This window comes from Bactrocera neohumeralis, chromosome 6 (assembly GCF_024586455.1).
Source record: "Bactrocera neohumeralis isolate Rockhampton chromosome 6, APGP_CSIRO_Bneo_wtdbg2-racon-allhic-juicebox.fasta_v2, whole genome shotgun sequence".
Classification (NCBI taxonomy): domain Eukaryota; kingdom Metazoa; phylum Arthropoda; class Insecta; order Diptera; family Tephritidae; genus Bactrocera; species Bactrocera neohumeralis.
The window spans coordinates 32,817,322-32,837,474 of NC_065923.1; the positions used below are offsets into that span (position 1 = coordinate 32,817,322).

A 20,153-nucleotide genomic window follows, 5' to 3' on the forward strand; every position below is an offset into this window, starting at 1 on the left:
ATGGAGTAAGTGTATTAATGTTCTGGGAGATTATACTGAATAATAAAGTGAAATTGTGTTTTTCTTATCAAATGGGAAGACTTATTGAACAACCTGGTATGCTTTAAACCTTAAATAAACAATTTATATATAGAATATATACATATAAGAACGCTTAAATTTTAAAATTAAAGTTGTCATAATATTAACAAAGAGAGGGAAAGCATATGCAAGCACATTTGTCACTGCTTAGGCAATGTGATTACTATTGCTTCATATTAAGTTCAATATTTTTTTACGTATTGCTAAGTATTTTGGTAACTCCACTTGATTGCTATGACCTGGCGGGCTACACAATAAACATAATTGACATCTCAACAGCGAAGTTTAGTTGACTGTTAATAACATTTCTGCACCAACATTCCCCAATATCTGCAGCAACAGTTAATTTTTCATACATTTTATTTACGGTATACCACCTTTCTCATTTCCTCACACTCTCTGTCTCTTTTTCTCTTTATATACAGACGGCTACTTCAAATCGAAGAATAATCCTTAATTTTATTGTTGCATAGTCGCGGCCATTATCTCCTCTTGTTATGCTTACACGTGGGACATTAAAATGGATTGGGTCCTCTTTGATGCCAAGGTTGGTGATAATCGCTTTTTGCATGAAGAAAGTGTCTACTCGTCGGCGGTAAGTGCTTGGCGGAATTACAACCCTCACACACTCGCACATTCGTATAATAATATGCAGAGATATTTCAAATTGGAGTATCTAGCTGGCAACATCTCTTTGATTACAACTCAAACACTTTATAGTTTTCAGTTATAAATTGACATTAGTTTTTGCCCAATTAGGTACCAATTTACTTATTGTTTATGTATTGTACCATTTTTTTGTATCTAACGGCGTATTTTCTATTTATTTATTTTGCACAGTGGTTCTTCCGCTTTGGTATTGCGGAAAATTTAGTGCTGCGTTCCGGTTGGACCGTATCGATGAGCTTAGTTGAGGCTGGTTATATGGAGTTATATGGTGACGAAATGATGACCATATTCCGCCCGTCGGAGGTGTTTCGTTGTTTCATTTAGAGCTATTTCAGCTTGGAAAATGAACATTTGAATAATTGCGGTAAATTTCGTGCAGTACGTGATATTTCGGTGGCGCCCATGGGTTGCTCGGATCAAGGGAGTACTTCTTTGCTATGTGCGTTAAGTTCATTATTTATTAAATGTAGGAATAATTTTAAGTTAGGTATAGGAATTCCGGAAGGCGTACTGATAAGTCAATTCTGAAGACATCAAAATTACTGGAACGGAGTCAACGAATCTAAAATTGTGCATGATTGGCACTCACTATATCAGAACCGTATCCATTAATTTTCAGCCGCTGGAATTGGCTTTTTGCTTTTATCCAAGAAACTCTATAATATTAGGTTGTCAAAAAAGTCTTGCGGTATTTTCGCTAGTTGGCGCTGAAAGCGCGTAGTTCTAGTTTTATTCGTCGCATCGGGTCATGCCATATCTATTTGGAAAGCTCATTTCATGCGCTAACACGTGTTTGATTGATTGTCGTTGCTTTTAAGTCGTTCGTGAGTTATAGCGTTACAAACATGGATCAAAATAAAGAGAAAATACGGCATATTTTACAGTACTACTACGATAAAGTCAAAAATTCATCTCAAGCCGCCAATAAAATTTGTGCAGTTTATGGACCCGATACAGTTTCCATTTCCACCGCACAACAATGGTTTCAACGTTTTCGTTCTGGTGTAGAGGTGATCGAAGATGCGCCACGCTCCGGAAGGTCTGTCGTCGAAAATTGCGATAAAATCGCTGAATTGGTCGAAATAGACCGACATGGTAGCAGCCGTAGCATCGGTCAAGAGCTGGGCATGAGTCATCAAAAATTCATTTCAATTTCAATAAAAAAAAATTCAATAAAAATACCGCAAGTCTTTTTTGAAAACCCATTATATTGCACATTTTTATTTTTGCTGGTATATTTTAAGGATTCGTATATAAAAAATGATAATTATTTAATTATTTACATTTTGTCAGTATATTAAGTTACATATTCTAATTTAATTTAGTTAACACTAATATATTCAACGAACACAAGACTAACGAAATCTTTGAAAAATATATTTCATTTCTATAATATAAACTGTCTCAATAGCTCCAAGTGTTTACCTATCAATTCCATTAGTTGAATAAATAACACCTCTCATTACTAAGTCAAACATAACAACGCCAAAGTGGCACATATTAGTTGCCTAGAAAGTGAAAAACATTTTGCTGTGTGCTATGTTTTTGTACTCTAAGCCACACTTATATGTGGTAAGTGTTTAGTAAGTTCACAACTCACGTAAGTGACGCGTCAAAGGTCTGTTGTGTTAAAGTCGCTCAACTCATGCCAGTTGGGTAAACTGCACATGTGTGCTGAACGGAATTGCCGAAGATTGTTTCTACGCCTTGACAATATCCTTAGCCAATGCTAGCATTCTTCTTTTCTACTCAAGAAGCTACTAATGTGTCGGCTATAAAACTGATCAATCAAAATCTAGGGCTTCCATTGAAAGCTTATTTATTTTACAAGATATACTTATTAACGAAATTTGAAACAAATTATCTTTCTTAACAACGCTATAATTTCCGAAAAACTTCTTTAGATCGAACCACTGTATAGCTGTCATACAAACTGGGCGGTCGAAGTTAATATGGAGATTTGTATTCTCCTTTGTTCAGAGCAGTCGAAATTAATATTTTTTTTCCTATTTTCTTCTTATATATGAAGGTTAATTTTCTCTAATAAATTCGATAGGTTAGTTTTTGGCTCACCCTATTATGTGTGTATATATTTCCAAGTGTTGTTGTGCTCGTAGTGTCAATAAAATAAAATATTGATTGCGGCAAATACTGATTTATTGCAATTTGATTATTTTTATCTTAAGTTAAATAAATCAAGTTTAGGAAGTCTTAAATAACAGCACATACTTACACAAACTCACTTAAATAAAATACCTACATAGCGTACATAAATGCCACTTTATTTACATATACACACATACGTACTTCCTCATATATAACGGTAAAAACATTTGTCCTTATATAGACAAATGTAATTGTGTCTGTCCTACATCTTTGGGTTGCGTTAACAATATTTTCTTTCAAACATTTACTTCAGAGTTGAGCATTCAATCTTATTTTGATGCTGGCACGACTTCGACAACTTTCAAAACTTATTTCCGGCGGTGTCACTTGTACGAGGAGAGTTCACAAAGCTTTTGATTTGCAACGGAAAGGGAGTGAAATGACATGTCAGCATCTTATTTTTGTTCAACTAAGAGCAATCGTTATTTCCTTTATAGATAACATACTTCACTATTTAATATGAATTCATCGGCTGCAATATATATATAATATATATATTTTTTTTGGAAAAGTTTCCAGTGAATAATGACAATTCCGATTACATACATAAATGCTTATATACATATATGTTTTCCTAACGTTACTCAATTAGCTTCTCGTGTATTCTAAATATTTTAAGAACATTTCTAACTGTTTTGATTCCATAAGAAGTTTGTTTACCTTGATTTATAATAATTTATGAACTTATGTACATATATTCTCGTTTGATTTTGATCATCTAATTAAGTCAGCTTTTCAAACTGGCATCTTTGCATTCACAAATTCACACTTTTTCATACATTTACTTATTTTCTTCTTATTTAACTACAACATAATTCTCTGCCAGAAAATTGAAATTTTTTTTAGAAGATTTTTCTTAGTAGAAATACACTTGGAGATTTGTTTGCCAAGGGAAGACTGTTATTAGAAAATACTTTTTTGAAATTTTCTTAGGTTGTGGTTCCCGTCTTTGTTTTCATTTGTTCTCATGCTCACGCATTTTCTCCCGTTCGAACACTCCAACGTTTTCATTCTTCAATATTTATTCCATTCAATAGGACCCATTCAACAGAACTTCAAAATAAAATAAAGGGTATGTGTATTTTTTCTTTGATAATTAGATTTACTTTAGTTAGCAGAGAGTCCTTTGCCAAACACGAATTTAAAACTAAACTTCACAACATCATTTTATAAACAAAAGAGCTCATATTATTTATTTAACTTAATTTTTTTTACAATAATTTTTATCATTATTCATCAACGCATTTGTCTCACAGTCTAGTAAAAAAGGCATGGCCATAAAAATGCATGCCATAGCGGATGAGTAACATTAGTATCTGTATCTGCAGTAAACATTTTGCTTCAGTAATGGTTTGTCGATGGGACGATATCTCAATTGGTCACTTTTACGATAAAAATAATATGATTATAGCTAAAGTGAGTTTCAATTCGACCTAAACTCTCGTTGCGCTGTATTTCTACACTGACTAATTTTGATTAGGGGCAAAAAAAAAGTAGAATGTGCAAATGTTATCGATAATTCAATTATAATGTAAATTAAAGGAAAATATATGAAAAATGTTAGTGTATATAAATTAAGAACTGCAATCTAATGGAACTAACTTTAATATGAATATTGCAGATTGCTTACAAGCATATTTACTTCTTCTTCTACTACGTGGAACCCCTTATCGCCATCTGACCAAACAATTATTATGTAAACTAAGTAATCTGATTGATGTTTATCCTATCAATGGGAAATTAATTCAATGATAATGCAAATTAGTTTAGTTACAGTTTTCAATGTAATCCGTTAATTCCAGAAAAATGTTTTAAATCGTTTATTTGGTGACATAACATTAAAAACATATACAAGTATGTACATATGCTTGCTTATGTCTGAGCAAAATCATCGTCAATGTTTCCTTTCACTTAACTGACATATTTAAATGGAAGCGAGATGAGGTTTGGTTTGGGATTTTCCGTTTAAACTTTGGAAAATAAATTTTCTGTATTTCGCAAATTGCTTGCGTTTTGCCCCAGAGACTTCAGACGAAAATTGTAGGTGATTGTTCGCTGAACTGCATTTGAGGTTATAGGAATTATTATATATGAATATTCAAAAATATATGTTTTCTTACATATTCATAATATAAATTGTCCATGCGAGCATACTTCCAAACTTAATGTGAAGTATTGTCTATTTATATATTGGTCATCTTTAGATAAGGCACAAAAATGATAGAGACACCTATTTATGACGGCGGTATTAGAGAATGTGAAGAAACAATGTAGAAAAGCTGTCAATTTACCTTTAAACGTTTAACAAAGCACAGAACTTTTGTAAAATTGTGAAAGAGACTTAATATTATTGGATTATGCAATAAATTAACGTCGGTAAAAAGCCGTACAAATTCTATTTTCGAACGCTATTTTAATTCAAAACTAATGTAGGCTAGTGAAAATAGTCTTGCTTATTCTTACTGCATCGAAACTCCCATAAATTTCTATTTTTTTTTTCTTAATTGGCTTCCCTTAGAAGAAAAAAACTTTTTGTTTGGGGTGCAAATTAAAACTGTGAATATTTCGATCACAGCATTAGACGAACTTGCCAGGACTTTTTCAATTTGCTGAATTTTACGAAAAATCATAGACTATTTAATTAAATTTTGGAGTTAGATGTCGAAGTTGGTGAGAGAAATGAAAGTTTAGATTGAGCTAAATTGGAAATTTGGATACATAAATAGATTTGTGAGAATCTTCAAACCGAAACCTCTTTTTTTAGGTTGAAAAACTCTCTTTATATGTTTTCTAAATCGCGGAGAATAAGCAACTTATCTTGAAATAATAAATTGAAAATTAAGCGATATAATTTTATAGTTCAATGGTAGCTACATTTATATTTGCATAAATTCGTTTAATTATGGAATTAATAGAAGTTTTATAACTAAAAGCCTAAATTGAAGTTTTAATTTAAATAAACTATATACTCCTTATTTGTGTGTTAAATGGGTTGTAGAAGAATAAATATTTTCCTACAGCAAATGCAAACTCTCACCACTCGTGTGGAATAAAAACATAAAGTCAGCAATACCAAGTATAAAGTGGTTCTGTTAATCTGCCATTTTCGGACAGAGCAAATTACCTATGCATAACATATAAGTAGCAAATTGGCCGCCTTGAGGTTACTCATACGCCATGTACGTGGGTGTAATGGGATTGAGAAAATATAATACAAAACACACACATAACCGTGTTTGGTATTTTAATCTAATTCGGTAATGCTTTTGTTAAAATTTTTTGTTGTCGAGCCGATTTATATAATTGAGGTTATGAGCTTAATAAATATATACAAAATAAAATAAGTTTTATTCGCCAGCATCGACATTTGTTTTTTAAGTTTGTATGCATTAAAAAAATATAATTTTAAAGTTAATCTATTTTATAACTTTTTTTTCTAACCGCAAGAAATATACACAAACAAAGGTAAACATTATCTTGCTGTAGGTAATTAAAACAATTTAAATTGACTTTTTCACTTAGTAATAACAAACAATTCCCATAATCCACTCAAAATCATCGGAAAAATTTTTAATGAAACAATCATAATTTTATAACACTGGTTTACATCTGGTTGCTCTTGAAGTGCATGTGGTAGTAGTTAGTAATTAAATCGATTTTATTCACTTCACTTAGCAAATCTAATTATTAGTTTAGGAAAGTTATTTATGCAATATGTTGGGAATTATCTAATTCTAATTTTAATCGGAATATTTACTGGAACTTGAAAACATTTAATCAACAAGATAAGCTGAAAGTTCAAATAGTTTTAAGGAAAAGTATTTTTTATAGTAAAATTTGATATTTTGCTTTAACATAGTTGCTTTCAGGACGAACTTCGATCTTACAACTTTTCGATAAAATTATGTAGTACAAGGTCTGTCGCAAAAGAAACAGAACTTTTTAAATATAACTGTTTCTGGTGGCGCCACCTATCGGTGAGTATATGAAATAAAAAGTTTGATCTCTTGTTGACATTTCGTAAAAGTTTTAAGACAATTGGATGACTACAATCGATGTTATAGATCAAAAAGTGACAGCAGCTTTTGGTCATCGGTTGTAAAATGCAAAGAGCAAATATTAAATTTTGTTTTAAACTTGGGAAAACGTTTACTGAAACATTTCAAATGATGAAAAAAGTTTATGGTGATCAGTGTCTATCCCGTAGTAATGTGCAAGAGTGGTTTAAGCGATTCCAAGAAGGTCGTGAGGACCTCTGTGACGATCAGAAGTCGGTAGTCTTCAGAAGTCAAAAATAAGGACAATGCTGATTTGTTTTTACGATTCCGAGGGTATTGTACACCGAGAGTTCGTCCCACCTGGCCAAACGATTAATGCTGTGTTTTACCTTGGTGTTATGAAGACGATAATGCGCCGTGTCATCGGTCGACGCTTGTCACTGATTTTTTGACAAAAAACTCCATATTAACCATTAATCACTCACCGTACTCACCTGATCTGGCAACCAGTGATTTTTACCTATTTGGAAAACTTCATTTGCCAATGAAAGGAGGTGGTTTCAAGGCATTTCAGCTATCCAAAAGGCGACGACCGATATTCTCAAGAGCATTCCGAAAAATGACCTTAAACACTCATTTGAAATGCTAATTGACCGGGCTAAACGCTGTATCAAAGCACAAGGAAACTACTTTGAATAAAAAAATATAACTTTTGAAAAATATTAATTTTTTGTTGTTTTTTTTAACAGTCCTGTTTCTTTTGCGACAGACCTTGTATATTTTTTTTTCTTTAAAAATGTTCTGAGCTTTCACGATTAGCTTGTTATTATTATTATTTGTAGTAATAAATATTATTCGACAAACAATTTTGAGGAACGCCCTAGTTCGGACTATCTTGAGAACGGTTCTTGTCACTGAATGTCCTTTTGTTGAGTACTTACTTGCAAGCTGATAACAGTGAAAAATCGATTGAAGCCAGATACAGAGAATACGATTCACGTAAAAATAATTTGAAGCCTACCTCATTGCCATTGTGTTTATTAATTTGGAACCGGAGACTGCATTGTAAGCTCGTTTTACACCGACTTTGGATAAAATTTTCGCACACCCAAATGTACATGAAAGTTGTTTTTATATTTTCAGAGTTTTCATTAACTGAATCAACTTAATTTTTTCGTCCGTAACAGTCTCTTTGAACTTGAGTAGCGTACTTTGTTTCTGGTGTGCTGACTTTAGCAAATTTCATTCGAACGCTTTTTACATTTGGCGCCCGGAAAACACCTATTGAGTCTCTTTTTGGTATTGATAAAGTTATGGATACTATCCTTCACGAAAAAGTATTCGAGAATATGGCTGTATTAACTTAAAGCTTGATACAACATATAACGAAAAAGATTAATGTCGATAAATTCGGTGAATAAGTATTACACAACTAAGCAATTGAGAAAATGTCCTTAGTTAGATTGGGTCAGAAAACAAGAATTGAAGATCGACCATATTTTTAGCCATACCTCATAACGAATATACTTATTTCTTTTATAACGATTTTCTTAAAGGTGAAAGTGAGATATGCATAGCTTTTTTTTAAGATTTTTGGTGTTTTAAACCTATTGGTTCTAAAAATTGCAAACGATCTTCCAGAAGAGTATTATTCCATCCATTTTTGGAACCGAAAGTGGAGTCAAAAGTCAACAAGGTTTTTGGTTTGCCATAACTATTTTAATCGCTTAAAAGCTAATGGGCTGGTTATTTGACTTTTTGTAGGCAATGTCAGATCAGTGGCAAATTTTTACCAATAACTATGACCTGGAAACAATCTTTTTCTAGGATCTGTATTTTATTTAAAAGAACACCTTTTTACCACTAAATGAACACCCTCTTCAAATCATATTTATTTTACAATGCTGTCGTAAGTAATTTGTATATACATATGTATGTGAAGCCGTGAAATTTGTTTTAGTAAAATAATATACTATACATATGTACATACATAGCCATACACATACATTTAGACCAGGAAAAACGGAGCAGTGAAACTCTTCTTATTTCCCCATAAATTCTGTTGTTAAATTGACAAAGAAGTATGCACTTGCTGGAATAAAAATTGTGTTGAGACTTCGAAAAATGATTTTCTTCTTCTTCTTTCCCCAACCTGCTGCCCGCATTTTTACCGCACACGACCCTCACATATATTTATGCAGCACTTATGCAAAGTAATTTTCGGTGCTTATAGTTGCAACAACAATTTTCCAACTTCAGCTAAATAGGCGCAATTGTCGCATACATCCATTATAAGTCCTGATGCAGCTCCTACTACTGTTTGTCCTCTCTGTCCCGCATTGCCGGTTCCCCTAGAGGAGAAACGCTGGTAATGTCACATTTATAACGGAGACGGAATATTGACAGTTATATGTAAGCAGTTGTCTTCAGCCTGTTCGCTCGGCACTTCCGCTGAAAATAAATAAAATGGAATAAAATTATAAATTCTCAACTTATTATCGATATACTCGCATATTCATTGCATGCAGTACATTCAAAAATCACGTTTTTCATTTGTACGATCAATTCGCGGATAACGGTTTTTAATACATTGCATATTAACGTGTCACGTCGAAATAAGAAAAATTAGTTCTCAGTATAAGAAACGTTTTGAAGCAGCTTGTCTAATGAATCATCATAAAGATTAAATTTTTAAAGATGTTTTCTGACCATTATGGAGAAACTGGAAACGTAATAAACAAGTTAGGAAATGGAAGGAATGACGCGACTTCCAAAAGTGAGGACAAAGCTTCTTCTTTTGAGAATAAAACACTGCTCAGTCTAAGATAAGCTGAAAAAAACATTTTATTTTAGAAAACAAAAAAATCGTGTCTTGAAAGCAGTGTAGAATTAAAAATTTGCAGATGTAAACGAAAGCCTTTAAAGTTTATTTTTGGCGTAATTTATTTTTAAATTTCTGATATTTACTATGCCAACGATTTTTCCAGTTCTCGAAACACTTTTTATAAGCACATTTTGGAATCGCCTTCAGCTCCTTCATCGAATTTTGTTTTATCTCCTCGATCGAATGAAAACAGGTTCCACGGAGCGGCAATATCAGTTTAGAGAACAAGCAAAGATCACACGGGACCAAATCTGATGAATACTATGGTTTATCGATGGTATTAACTGCATTTTTGGCGTTAAATTCGATCACAATCGTGCCAAATAGAACTCCTTATTGACCGTCTGACCGTTTTTATGTAGACTCACCTACACGTACATACAGTTCACATTGTGCAATGAATCTGATTCTGATGCTTGACCACCACGAAAGTGTCTGCATGGAAACTGATAAAATTAATTCACTAACACACTTTCAGGACATATTTCATATTATTCACAACAAATCAAGCAAAAATTCATAAATATTTTTTGCGTAGAAATATTGGCCACTGACAACACAATTAATGTGAAACCCAGCATATTGGCATATGTACATAGGAATGGACGGCAACACATGCTTTTTGTTGACAACACATGCCTTAACCAAACAAAACAAGGTCGCCAACAGGTAACAGGAAAATCCAACTAACATGAAGGTCATTGTAAACAACCACATAGACGCACATATGTAAATAGGCTTACTACATCATAGTATAGTTTAGTAGTTACTCACTTAAAGGGGTTCAAATGTGGCATAAAATAAATATTACTTTGTACAATTTTATGCACAGAATATAATTATAAAAAATAGTATAAAGGTGTTGATCTGCTGAATGGAAGTATTGGAAGTGTTCGGAAGAAATATATATAACAAGATATCGAAGAGAAACGATGGTTCCTATGTAACTATAGTATGCTATCTATCTAAGAGAAAATGTAGAGAAATACTAAGAAATAGATTTACCTTTCTTAATCAGCTCACTATAAAATGTCACAAACTGCATCAATCACAACTATCTTTTAGGTAATTTATGTACGGTTCCATAGATAGTAATGTGTATAATGTTAAAATCCAATATAGTGACTGAAAAATTTGTAGGTAAATTTGTTTTGAGCAAAATTAGCATTTTATTCATAATTGAGACCAATGTTTCTCTGAGTACTTGTAGTCCCTCAGTTTTTAAGATGTCATTTTGAAAATTTGCAAGCGTCATTTTCTTTTCAAGAAGCTGCTCATTTGTCGGAACAGCCGATATCGGACCACTATAACTTATACAAACTGAACGATTGTTCAGATCCAATTACTATAGCATATAGCTTCCATACAAACTGAACACAAAGTTTCTGAAAGAAATGCACCTGTAAAGGGTATATTAGCTTCGGTGCTTAACGTTTTTCCATGTTTGCTGTCGCTTCAGCTATAGTTTTTTACCTAACAAAACTCGGAGCAGAGCAGAGCACATACTTTTATATGTTATGCTATGACTCTGCTGTGGCTCCCCACAAAATGAGAGCGGTAGCTATAGCATAGCAATAATTCTAGAAATTTTGCTGCTACGCAGTAGTAAATGAAAACCCTGCTCTCAACTTTAGTTGTATGAAAAACAGCTAAACCAATAGCCATGAAAATTTCGAAAAATAAATACTAATAAATATCTACCAGCACAAATGCAGCAACACATGTGAAAATTGCCCTAGTTAATACATTATTTGGAAGGATACTGGCAATCTGGCCAGACTTTAGCTTCCTGCGGGCGATCTGGTGCGTGCCTATTACGCACGCAACAATTTTTAATCCCAACCACAAAGCAAATCACTGCAAAAGCAGCAAATAGTTTGTGGGAAGGGATGTGGCCAACTTTTGTATGCGGCGGTGTATACATATGTTTCTACTATATGGTTGTATATGCCATATAAACACAATATGCGCACTGTTTGTTGTTGTTTTGTGAGTTAAACGCTTCGACCTTCGTTATGATGTGATTAGCGAGTCCTTTTACCGGCGTGAGTAGCGGTGTAATATTTCAAGTTTAATAAGGTAAATTACAGCCGCAAAGCATATTTGGGAATTAAATGGTTTTAATCTCTTAAATCGATGATGTTCACAGCTCATATAGTATACACGTAGATATGTACGTTTATATAGGTTGTCAAAAAAGTCTTGCGGTATTTTCGCTAGTTGGCGCTGAAAGCGCGTAGTTCTAGTTTTATTTATCGCATCGGGTCATACTATACCTTTTTGGAAAGCTCATTTCACGCGCTAACACGTGTTTGATTGATTGTCGTTTCTTTTAAGTCGTTCGTGAGTTATAGCGTCGCAAACATGGAGCAAAATAAAGAGAAAATACGGTATGTTTTACAGTACTACTACGATAAAGGCAAAAATGCATCTCAAGCCGCCAATAAAATTTGTGCAGTTTATGGACCCGATACAGTTTCCATTTCTACCGCACAAAGATGGTTTCAACGTTTTCGTTCTGGTGTAGAGGTGGTCGAAGATGCGCCACGCTCCGTCGAAAGAGACCGGCATAGTAGCAGCCGTAGCATCGGTCAAGAGCTGGGCATGAGTCATCAAAAATTCATTTCAATTTCAATAAAAAAAAATTCAATAAATATACCGCAAGACTTTTTTGACAACCCATTATATATGTATGTCATTTCTGATTTCCAATTGGAAAATATAAAAATTTAAATTTCAGGAGAGCAACACTCCCAATTCCAAAAGCATTAAACTGCAAACAATACAATTGCAATTACTTTATCTACAGAGATATGTCTCCATATTTTACTTGATTAAGTTAATGTGTTACAAACAAACAAAGTCCAAAAAAACCTTGTTACCTGAATCCGAAGGAATTTTATGATTTTGGTCCATCTCCTCGTGTATCGTCGAAATGTGCGTGTGCGGATTTGTTGTTATGTAAGGACTGGCGATAGATTTTTGTATTTTCGTTGCACGCAGATAACTTTGACTAGAGCCAGCTGCATCATCAGCTGCTTGTTTCATTACGTCCGTCTGTGAGAAGAATGGAATTTTAGCATTAAATACTTTACTCGCTTTTGTTTGTGTGTGATGGATAACAGTGAAATCGATAAGTATGAGAAATACTATTTTACTTGTACTATGTTTTCTTTTACACGCATTCCTATTCTTGTATTTGCTACTTATACTAGATTTGCATTATCTCACATATCATCTCTCCCACAATCATCTTAATTGCATTTTATTAGTACTATTCTATTTTTATAATTTTTAACCCTAACGAATCTGTTTTTAAAATATTTCACTGAACTCACAATGACGCACATTACTACTTACATATATACTATGTACATTTATGAACACCCGCTTTTATGATAAGGGTGCTAATGGTTTTCAGTTTTAGAGATAATACAGTACGTTAACCGATATAACCCCGATATACCGAAATATTCCAGGTATTTTAAATACTTAACCAATAACAAATGCTGTTTGTTTGTTAGGAAAATTAAGAGGACTGTCAGACGAGGGAGGCGAAAGTTTCAACGCGCCCGACGGTTCAATTCTGAGAGGCTGTCCCAGCTCAGGTATGAATTTTGTTGTGTGATTCTAAAATATACACATATGTTGCTTGTAATTGGAGAACTGGACAAGTTTTGTTAAAGAGAATCGTTCGACCCCTGCGGTCAGGTCTATAGGATCTCCGGGGTCGTAAGAGGGAGAATGTTACCTCTCATCGCATCGGTGACACTCTATTATCGTTGTGGAGAGAGTGTGCGGGGGTTCTGCTAGGTGCCCAGGTCGGAGGTACAACCACCTCAAGCACAAGAGGACTAATATCGATGGAAAAAACGGTGACAATGCTGTGACAGTTCGTCCACTGATTGACCGGGGGACACAAGTCAAATACCAGAGCTGACCCTAAGGGAAATTATGTGTTTCACTCCACACTTGGCGAAAGTGAAAGAGCGACTGCAGGCAACCGTGGGCAAAGTACGACACATTTTGTGGACTGATTAGGGTCTCAGACGTTGTGCTGTTCGCACCATATATCGTGGCTTCTTTGTAGCCTGTACCACTTATAGAGCTGCTGTATGGTAGGAAGTAGCCACGATAGTCTTGGGTTGCTAAAAACTCCTCTCAATACAGAGTTGTATGATGCTTGTCAGTTTGCCTGTATGTCGCACCGTCTCAACGGATGCTATATAGGTTTTGTTAGGTGCATCCTCTCTTGACCTGATTGTAATAGAGCGTGCTTTTGCAATCAGGTTAAGAAGGGGATTGAGTGTTTTATTTCTGCGGAATGACTGGATTTCCGATGATGATGTGGAGAGGTAGGAGTATCTAGGGAGCAGGAGGTTTCTAGATGACAGAGTCAGATATAGATGGCATAACCGTTGGGACAATAATTCGTTGAGTCATTCAATTAACGGATTTTGAATTAAATTAAATTGAAACATTTCTTCGAATAAAGTTCTGCCAACATATTTAAGTATTTCCCTGGCTTTTATTCTGGCAAAATACGAGAGTATTACATCCGAACTTAGTCGTTGTTACTTATAATTTTCAAACAAATGGGAACCTTCTAACCGACATTGGACGCAACTATTCAAACTAACTACCGTTCTCTGTAAAATTTTATAGATTTGTTAGTATTTACATATTTACATTCTTTAAAATTCAAATAGAGATCCCGAGTTAACTGGCGTCATTATAATATCATTTTTGAAATCTTTACCGCTCTGGATGGTAAATATGTGTTTATAAGTATGTATGTATGTTTGAATTTAATATATGTATGTATATATTTTACGTTTATTTAGAAATCTGACCAGTAGAAAATTGTTCTCCTTACCCGTATCTGTTGATTCCCGCAGCCCAGTCCTTGCAGGTAATTTTGATATTGCGATATCACGCACAGCAGACAGTAAGACTAAGTGGCGATAAAATAAAGAAGAAGCAATTTGAATGAGATTCAAAAACGGTTTGATTATACTTATAGCGTATGTATGTGTGTATTTATGTATTCATGAACGCAATGCTGTTGGCGATATACATTTACAATATATTATACATATGTGTTGGTGCTTAAGAAATGTTTATGCTCACACTTCGTCCATTAGCGGGAACACAAAACAAATGTGTTTAATATTTTCCTAACGAGAGCAGTCAGCCGATGCAGAACAGCCGATATTTCAAGAGGTCAAGCGAATCAAGTTTTCGCTAAACAATAACAAAACTAATGCGTCAACACATATTAAATGTGTGTTTGTTTTTTGTTGCCAAATCTGTGGTACATCTTTCATTTACTACATTTATAGGTAGTACTTCATTTAAATATTTGTGGAGAAATTCAAGGGGGAAAAAGTTAACAAAATGATAGCGGGTCCGGAAGTGAGCCGAATTGAAATACTTGTTTGGACGAATAATCTTGAAGAGATTCTCCAGGCACACTTGCATCTCAAAATGCATATTTTTTTAAATCCCATCATAATGTTTCCTTGGAAATACCCTAAAAAAAAATCCCTGAAAATTTGAGCCCTTAATATTAACATTAACAACTGAACCAAGGGATGTAAAAATTGTCGATTGAAAATACACGACAATCGTGATTTTTTATCTTTAAATTTCTATAGCACAGAGGCATTTTATGGCATCGCTTTGACTTTAGACACATTTTTCTCAGAATCATCTACAAAAGTGCCCATTGCGACAAAGTCGAAACTCACATCAGGCTCTAAACCTGATTTTTCCATGAAATTCGCATTTTTTTGTATTTATCTCGTAAATGACAAGAGCTACAGAAAGAGAAGAAATGTTCAGGACAAACTTGTAGGAAATTTTGTTTGCTACAAGTCAAAATCGTTATCATTAACACTTCCCGAGATATTCGGATTTTTAAGTAAGGCTTTATAGATTTTTTATAGATGGTATGTATTAAAAAATCTATAAAAATTTCAGACACTGACAAATAAAAAGGTATGTATGTATGGAAAAGTTCACCAATTAAATGAGATTAAATTCGTAATTAACAGGTACGACTATGCCAAACTTGTGAACTTTGATGACCTAATGAATTTTGATTTTGTCTTAGACCAAAATCTACGATTGTAAGCTCTTCTTAATATTTATACAAATGTCAAGTCTCCGTATGAATTTCTTACATATGAAAACGGTGGTATCTTTTGTAGATCGGATACCAGCAACATGCAGCTTTTCCAAACCAAAGCTGCTGCCATTAATGTACTAATTGTCAGTAAAGTGGGCAGAAGAACTTGCTTTAGGGAAGTGACAATACGCTTTGATATTAAAAGGACTATGCAAGTCTTGAGCCACTGGCCGCACAATTGGACCAAATTAAGGACGCCATACTTCACTATAAGTCTAGTTTGGGAGGAATAAGTCTAGAAAGGCACCTCAGCTCATCTATCCTTGGAGTGAGAACAGTTCGGAGCTGGGCTGTCTGGTCTTCAGTTTTATAAGGGTACACTAATTTGTTTCATATGTGACCTTAAGCAGTTATGATGTAATTTATGAATTCAGATAACCTGATCTACGACTTCAGTAAATAAAATATTTAGCACGCCATCCAGAAATACCAGATTATTTTCTCTACTTTATTCGTGATATATCTGAGGAAACATACAAAACATAACTATTTACATGTTCGACAGATAAAATTTTTGCATTTAATTTCCAACCAAATAAAAAATATTAAACTTAAACAAACAGCGACTGTCAATAATAAAGTACAAATAATTTAAAACCGATTAAAATGCCTTTGAAAGTTGGGTTTTGCTCGGAGAATCAAAAATATGTGGCATAAACACAAGCATAAATATAGTATATTTAATAATTTTGTGTTTTTTAAATACTCACATTTAGACACATTATAAAAAAGTCGATGGTGAATATAAAGCCGACGACGGGATCGAAATTGACGATTTGCGTAAATGATAAATACCCCAAGTGCATAATTTCAATCAGGATATCGCAAAGCATGAAAATAATCCAGGGTAACAGCAGCTGACGACGATTCTGTGCAAGGAAAAAATATGTTTCATAAATTCGCGATTTTTTTGTTGTTTGTCGTTAAACATTTAAGTCACACTCAGTGCACACTTACCTGCTTCAGCCCCACGAACGTTAAGAGCGACGACATGACGATGAAGAACGAGCAAACCAGAAAGAGAATATTAAATACAAGAATAGCTGAAATAACGAAAGCATATTTCTAATAAAGTATTATAAAATTATAAAAATTTTGATATTGATAAACTATTTTACTCATTCTAAATACTCACTCACCCGGTGTTATCTCTCCCTTAGCCAAGATGCTTTCCCCTAATGGTTGCTCTCTGCTGCCGGCCAGAAACTCCTGTTCATCATAAACAGTAATGAGCATAACAACGGTGGAGAAACCAAAGTACACCTACATATATTTATAAAGTAATTAAAATACTAAACAATATTTTGGCACCTGACATGATTAATTAGAGATGTTTGAACGTAAATGTTCGTTATAAAAATGTGGTAATTTGATCTCTTGTATTTGTTTCCAAATGCTACTTACTATACATTGTTAATAAAATTGGTGTTGAGTGTACAGTAAGTATGTGTGCACGCATGTCTTCAACTACTAATAAACAGAAACCAAATCCTAAATACCCCAAATTGAAAGAGAATCAAAAGCAACAAACCTGCTATTAAACTGATGTCTTCTCTCTTATATCAGATTGACGAAAACCAAATCAAAAATTTACTCTATAAATAATATACATATACATATGTACGTATTACTGATAAGGGAGAGAGCAGAATGGATATATCTGTGTGTATTATGCGAATTACTCCCTCAGTATATGAGATATCGATCACAAATTTTACACATGTTCTTTTTTTTCTGGAAGCCGCTTATTTTTTAGAACCGCCGTTATCGTTGTAACGATAGAGGATTAGTAGGCTGATACTTTGCCAACTAATAGAACGTTATAGCTCCAGTGCTATCAATCACTTTGAGTCATTTTAATTTTCATTTAACCAAAAAAAAAATAAAGTCAGGAAAGTTGAACAAAAGTTACAGCTGTTTAAACATGAGTGAACAGAAAAAATTTGTGAAGTTTCCGGAGACGATGCTGTATCAGTTCGGGTAGCACAACAATGGTTCGCTCGTTTCCGTTCTGGAAATTTCGATGTGAAAGATGCACGTCGCTCTGGTCGACCTTTCGTTGAAAAATTCGATGAAATTATGAAAAGGATTGACCAGAACCGTCACATAAGCAGCCTAAGCAGCCATGACATAGCTAAGGAACTTAACATTCATTATCAAACGGTTTTGATCCATTTAAAAAAAAGCTGTCTACAAAAAGAAGCTCGATGTTTGGGTACCACATGAACTGTCTGTGAAAAATTTTACAGACCGAATTAACATCTGCGATTCTTTGTTGAAACGAAATGAAATCGAATCATTTCTGAAGTGAATGGTAACAGGGTGAGCGAGGCGAAGCTCAACAAATAGTCGCAAAGGCAGGTTATGCTGTGTGTTTGGTGGGATCGGAAAGGAATCATCCACATAAGATGCTCCGGCCTAGTCGAACGATTAATTCTACATTTTACTGTCAACAACTGATGAGACTGAGCAAGCAATTGCAAAAAACGGCCAGAACTGATCAACAGAAAGGGCTTCGTCTTCCATAAGGACAACGCTAGACCACACACATCTTTGATGACTCGGCAAAAACAGGGAGAGCTTGGCTGGGACGTTTTGATGCATCAGACTACCATTTTTGGTCAATGCAGAACTCTCTTAATCGAGTAAAGTTGGCTTCAAGAAAAGCCTGTGAAAATTTGGATGATTTTTTGTCGAAAATATCGGTCAATGTGTGAAAGATAGAGAGAATCCTTTTCTTATAGTAGTATTCTGGTACTTGTGTAGTTCCTTAAAAACTTTGGTCTTATTGCAAAGTAGACATTTTGGTAGTCAAATCAAGCAGTTTAATTATTTGTCATTCAGCTCAACTGATTTTCCAAGAACTTTTTCGTTTGAGCTAATTTTAGCGAGACATGTTCGCTATTATTACAAGACATGTGCTTCTTTTTCAATTTTGGACAAAGATGCCTCGTTAGAAAAATTCCACTAAATATGCTTTTTATATATTTTTTTATGCGCCAAAAATTGAACAACCAGGTCATACATTTTCTTCACGAAATCTCAAAGTGCCAATAAAACAAAGAACCGCTCGATTCACGTATTTTGAGAGAGAATTTTGATTTTCATCCATATAAGCGGTTCTTACCCAAGAACTAAAGTTTTTAGACCACTGTAAACATCGTGAATTTGCTGATTTTGCCTTGGAACAACTTGAAAACGATAACGATGTTTTTAAGAAAATAATCTTTACCAATGAGGCTTTCATCTGATAGGTGAGGTAATTAAAAAATAAACAAAACTGTCAATTTTGGTGGGAAGAAAGTTCAAAAATTTTTCATGAATAGCTATTATATTCACCTAATTGATAACCAATTTCTTATGGCCACAATTGGAAGAAATTGTTCTTGACAACATCTGGTTCCAACCAAACGGGGCTACGTGCCACATAGCACGTGCAACAACCGAAGGTTTGGAGATTTGATTTTATCAAAAAATTGTGACATTAAATGACCTCCAAGATGTTGTGATTTCACACCACTCCACTACTTTTTGTTGAGTTATTTGAAATCAATGCTATTTAGTAATGAACCACGCTCTCATTTAGCTTTAGAAGTCAACATTGAAAGTGGTATTCCTGTCATAGGACTTGAATATTGGAGGAGGACTCAAAATTGGGTTCATTGAATTCGTTCCTGCAAAAGCAATCGTAGAGACTCATTGAATGATGTTATAGTCAGAACTTAATTGTAACGATTCTACTCTACATTAAATAAAAAACCTTTGAATTTCCTTAACAATTAGAGTGTGTGTGTGTGTTTTTTTTAATCTTAACACTCTTATTGAGAAACCCAGCATGTACTATATTTATTATTGGACTATATAGTATATGTCTTAATGCTAGGATAATTTTTGACAATTATTTTCGGATCTTGAATTAAGTAGCAATCAACTATTTATGTGGAAGGTTTCTATGAGAAAATTCTTGTAATTTTATTCTGTGTAGGGAAATTAAACTTGCGCATATGTAAATGTAAAAACACACAATAGCGATAATAACTATCTATATACCAAAGTACCAAAGTAGCGTTGATAAGAATGGCTCGCTTTGCACAGTGCCCACTTCTACTAACTTCATATTCTTTCAAATACGATAAGTTAAATCGCACTTTAAGTCCTAACCATA

The 20,153-nt window shown here is 34.0% G+C and overlaps 1 protein-coding gene and 1 pseudogene across 2 annotated transcripts in view; one reads left to right on the top strand and one right to left on the bottom strand.

Annotated features, from left to right (window-relative positions):
• Window positions 1–541: 541 nt before the first annotated feature.
• LOC126761894 (xenotropic and polytropic retrovirus receptor 1-like) lies at window positions 542–1,278 on the top strand (annotated as a pseudogene).
• Window positions 1,279–8,561: 7,283 nt separating this feature from the next.
• The window catches only part of LOC126762033 (uncharacterized), a 16,801-nt gene continuing 5,209 nt past the window's right edge, over window positions 8,562–20,153 (bottom strand). Inside the window, exons 2-8 of one of the 2 annotated variants that reach the window (XR_007667410.1) lie at window positions 17,128–17,251; window positions 16,946–17,031; window positions 16,699–16,857; window positions 14,675–14,752; window positions 12,681–12,855; window positions 9,067–9,365; window positions 8,562–9,006 (exon numbers count right to left, since the gene is read on the bottom strand). Coding sequence is in view for 1 of the 2 variants with exons in the window: in XM_050478509.1 (XP_050334466.1) it covers window positions 9,295–9,365; window positions 12,681–12,855; window positions 14,675–14,752; window positions 16,699–16,857; window positions 16,946–17,031; window positions 17,128–17,251 (693 nt within the window). In the remaining variant the exon portion in view is untranslated. Of the gene's footprint in view, window positions 9,366–12,680; window positions 12,856–14,674; window positions 14,753–16,698; window positions 16,858–16,945; window positions 17,032–17,127; window positions 17,252–20,153 lie in introns of both variants that reach the window. The other variant, XM_050478509.1, reaches the window with a different exon arrangement.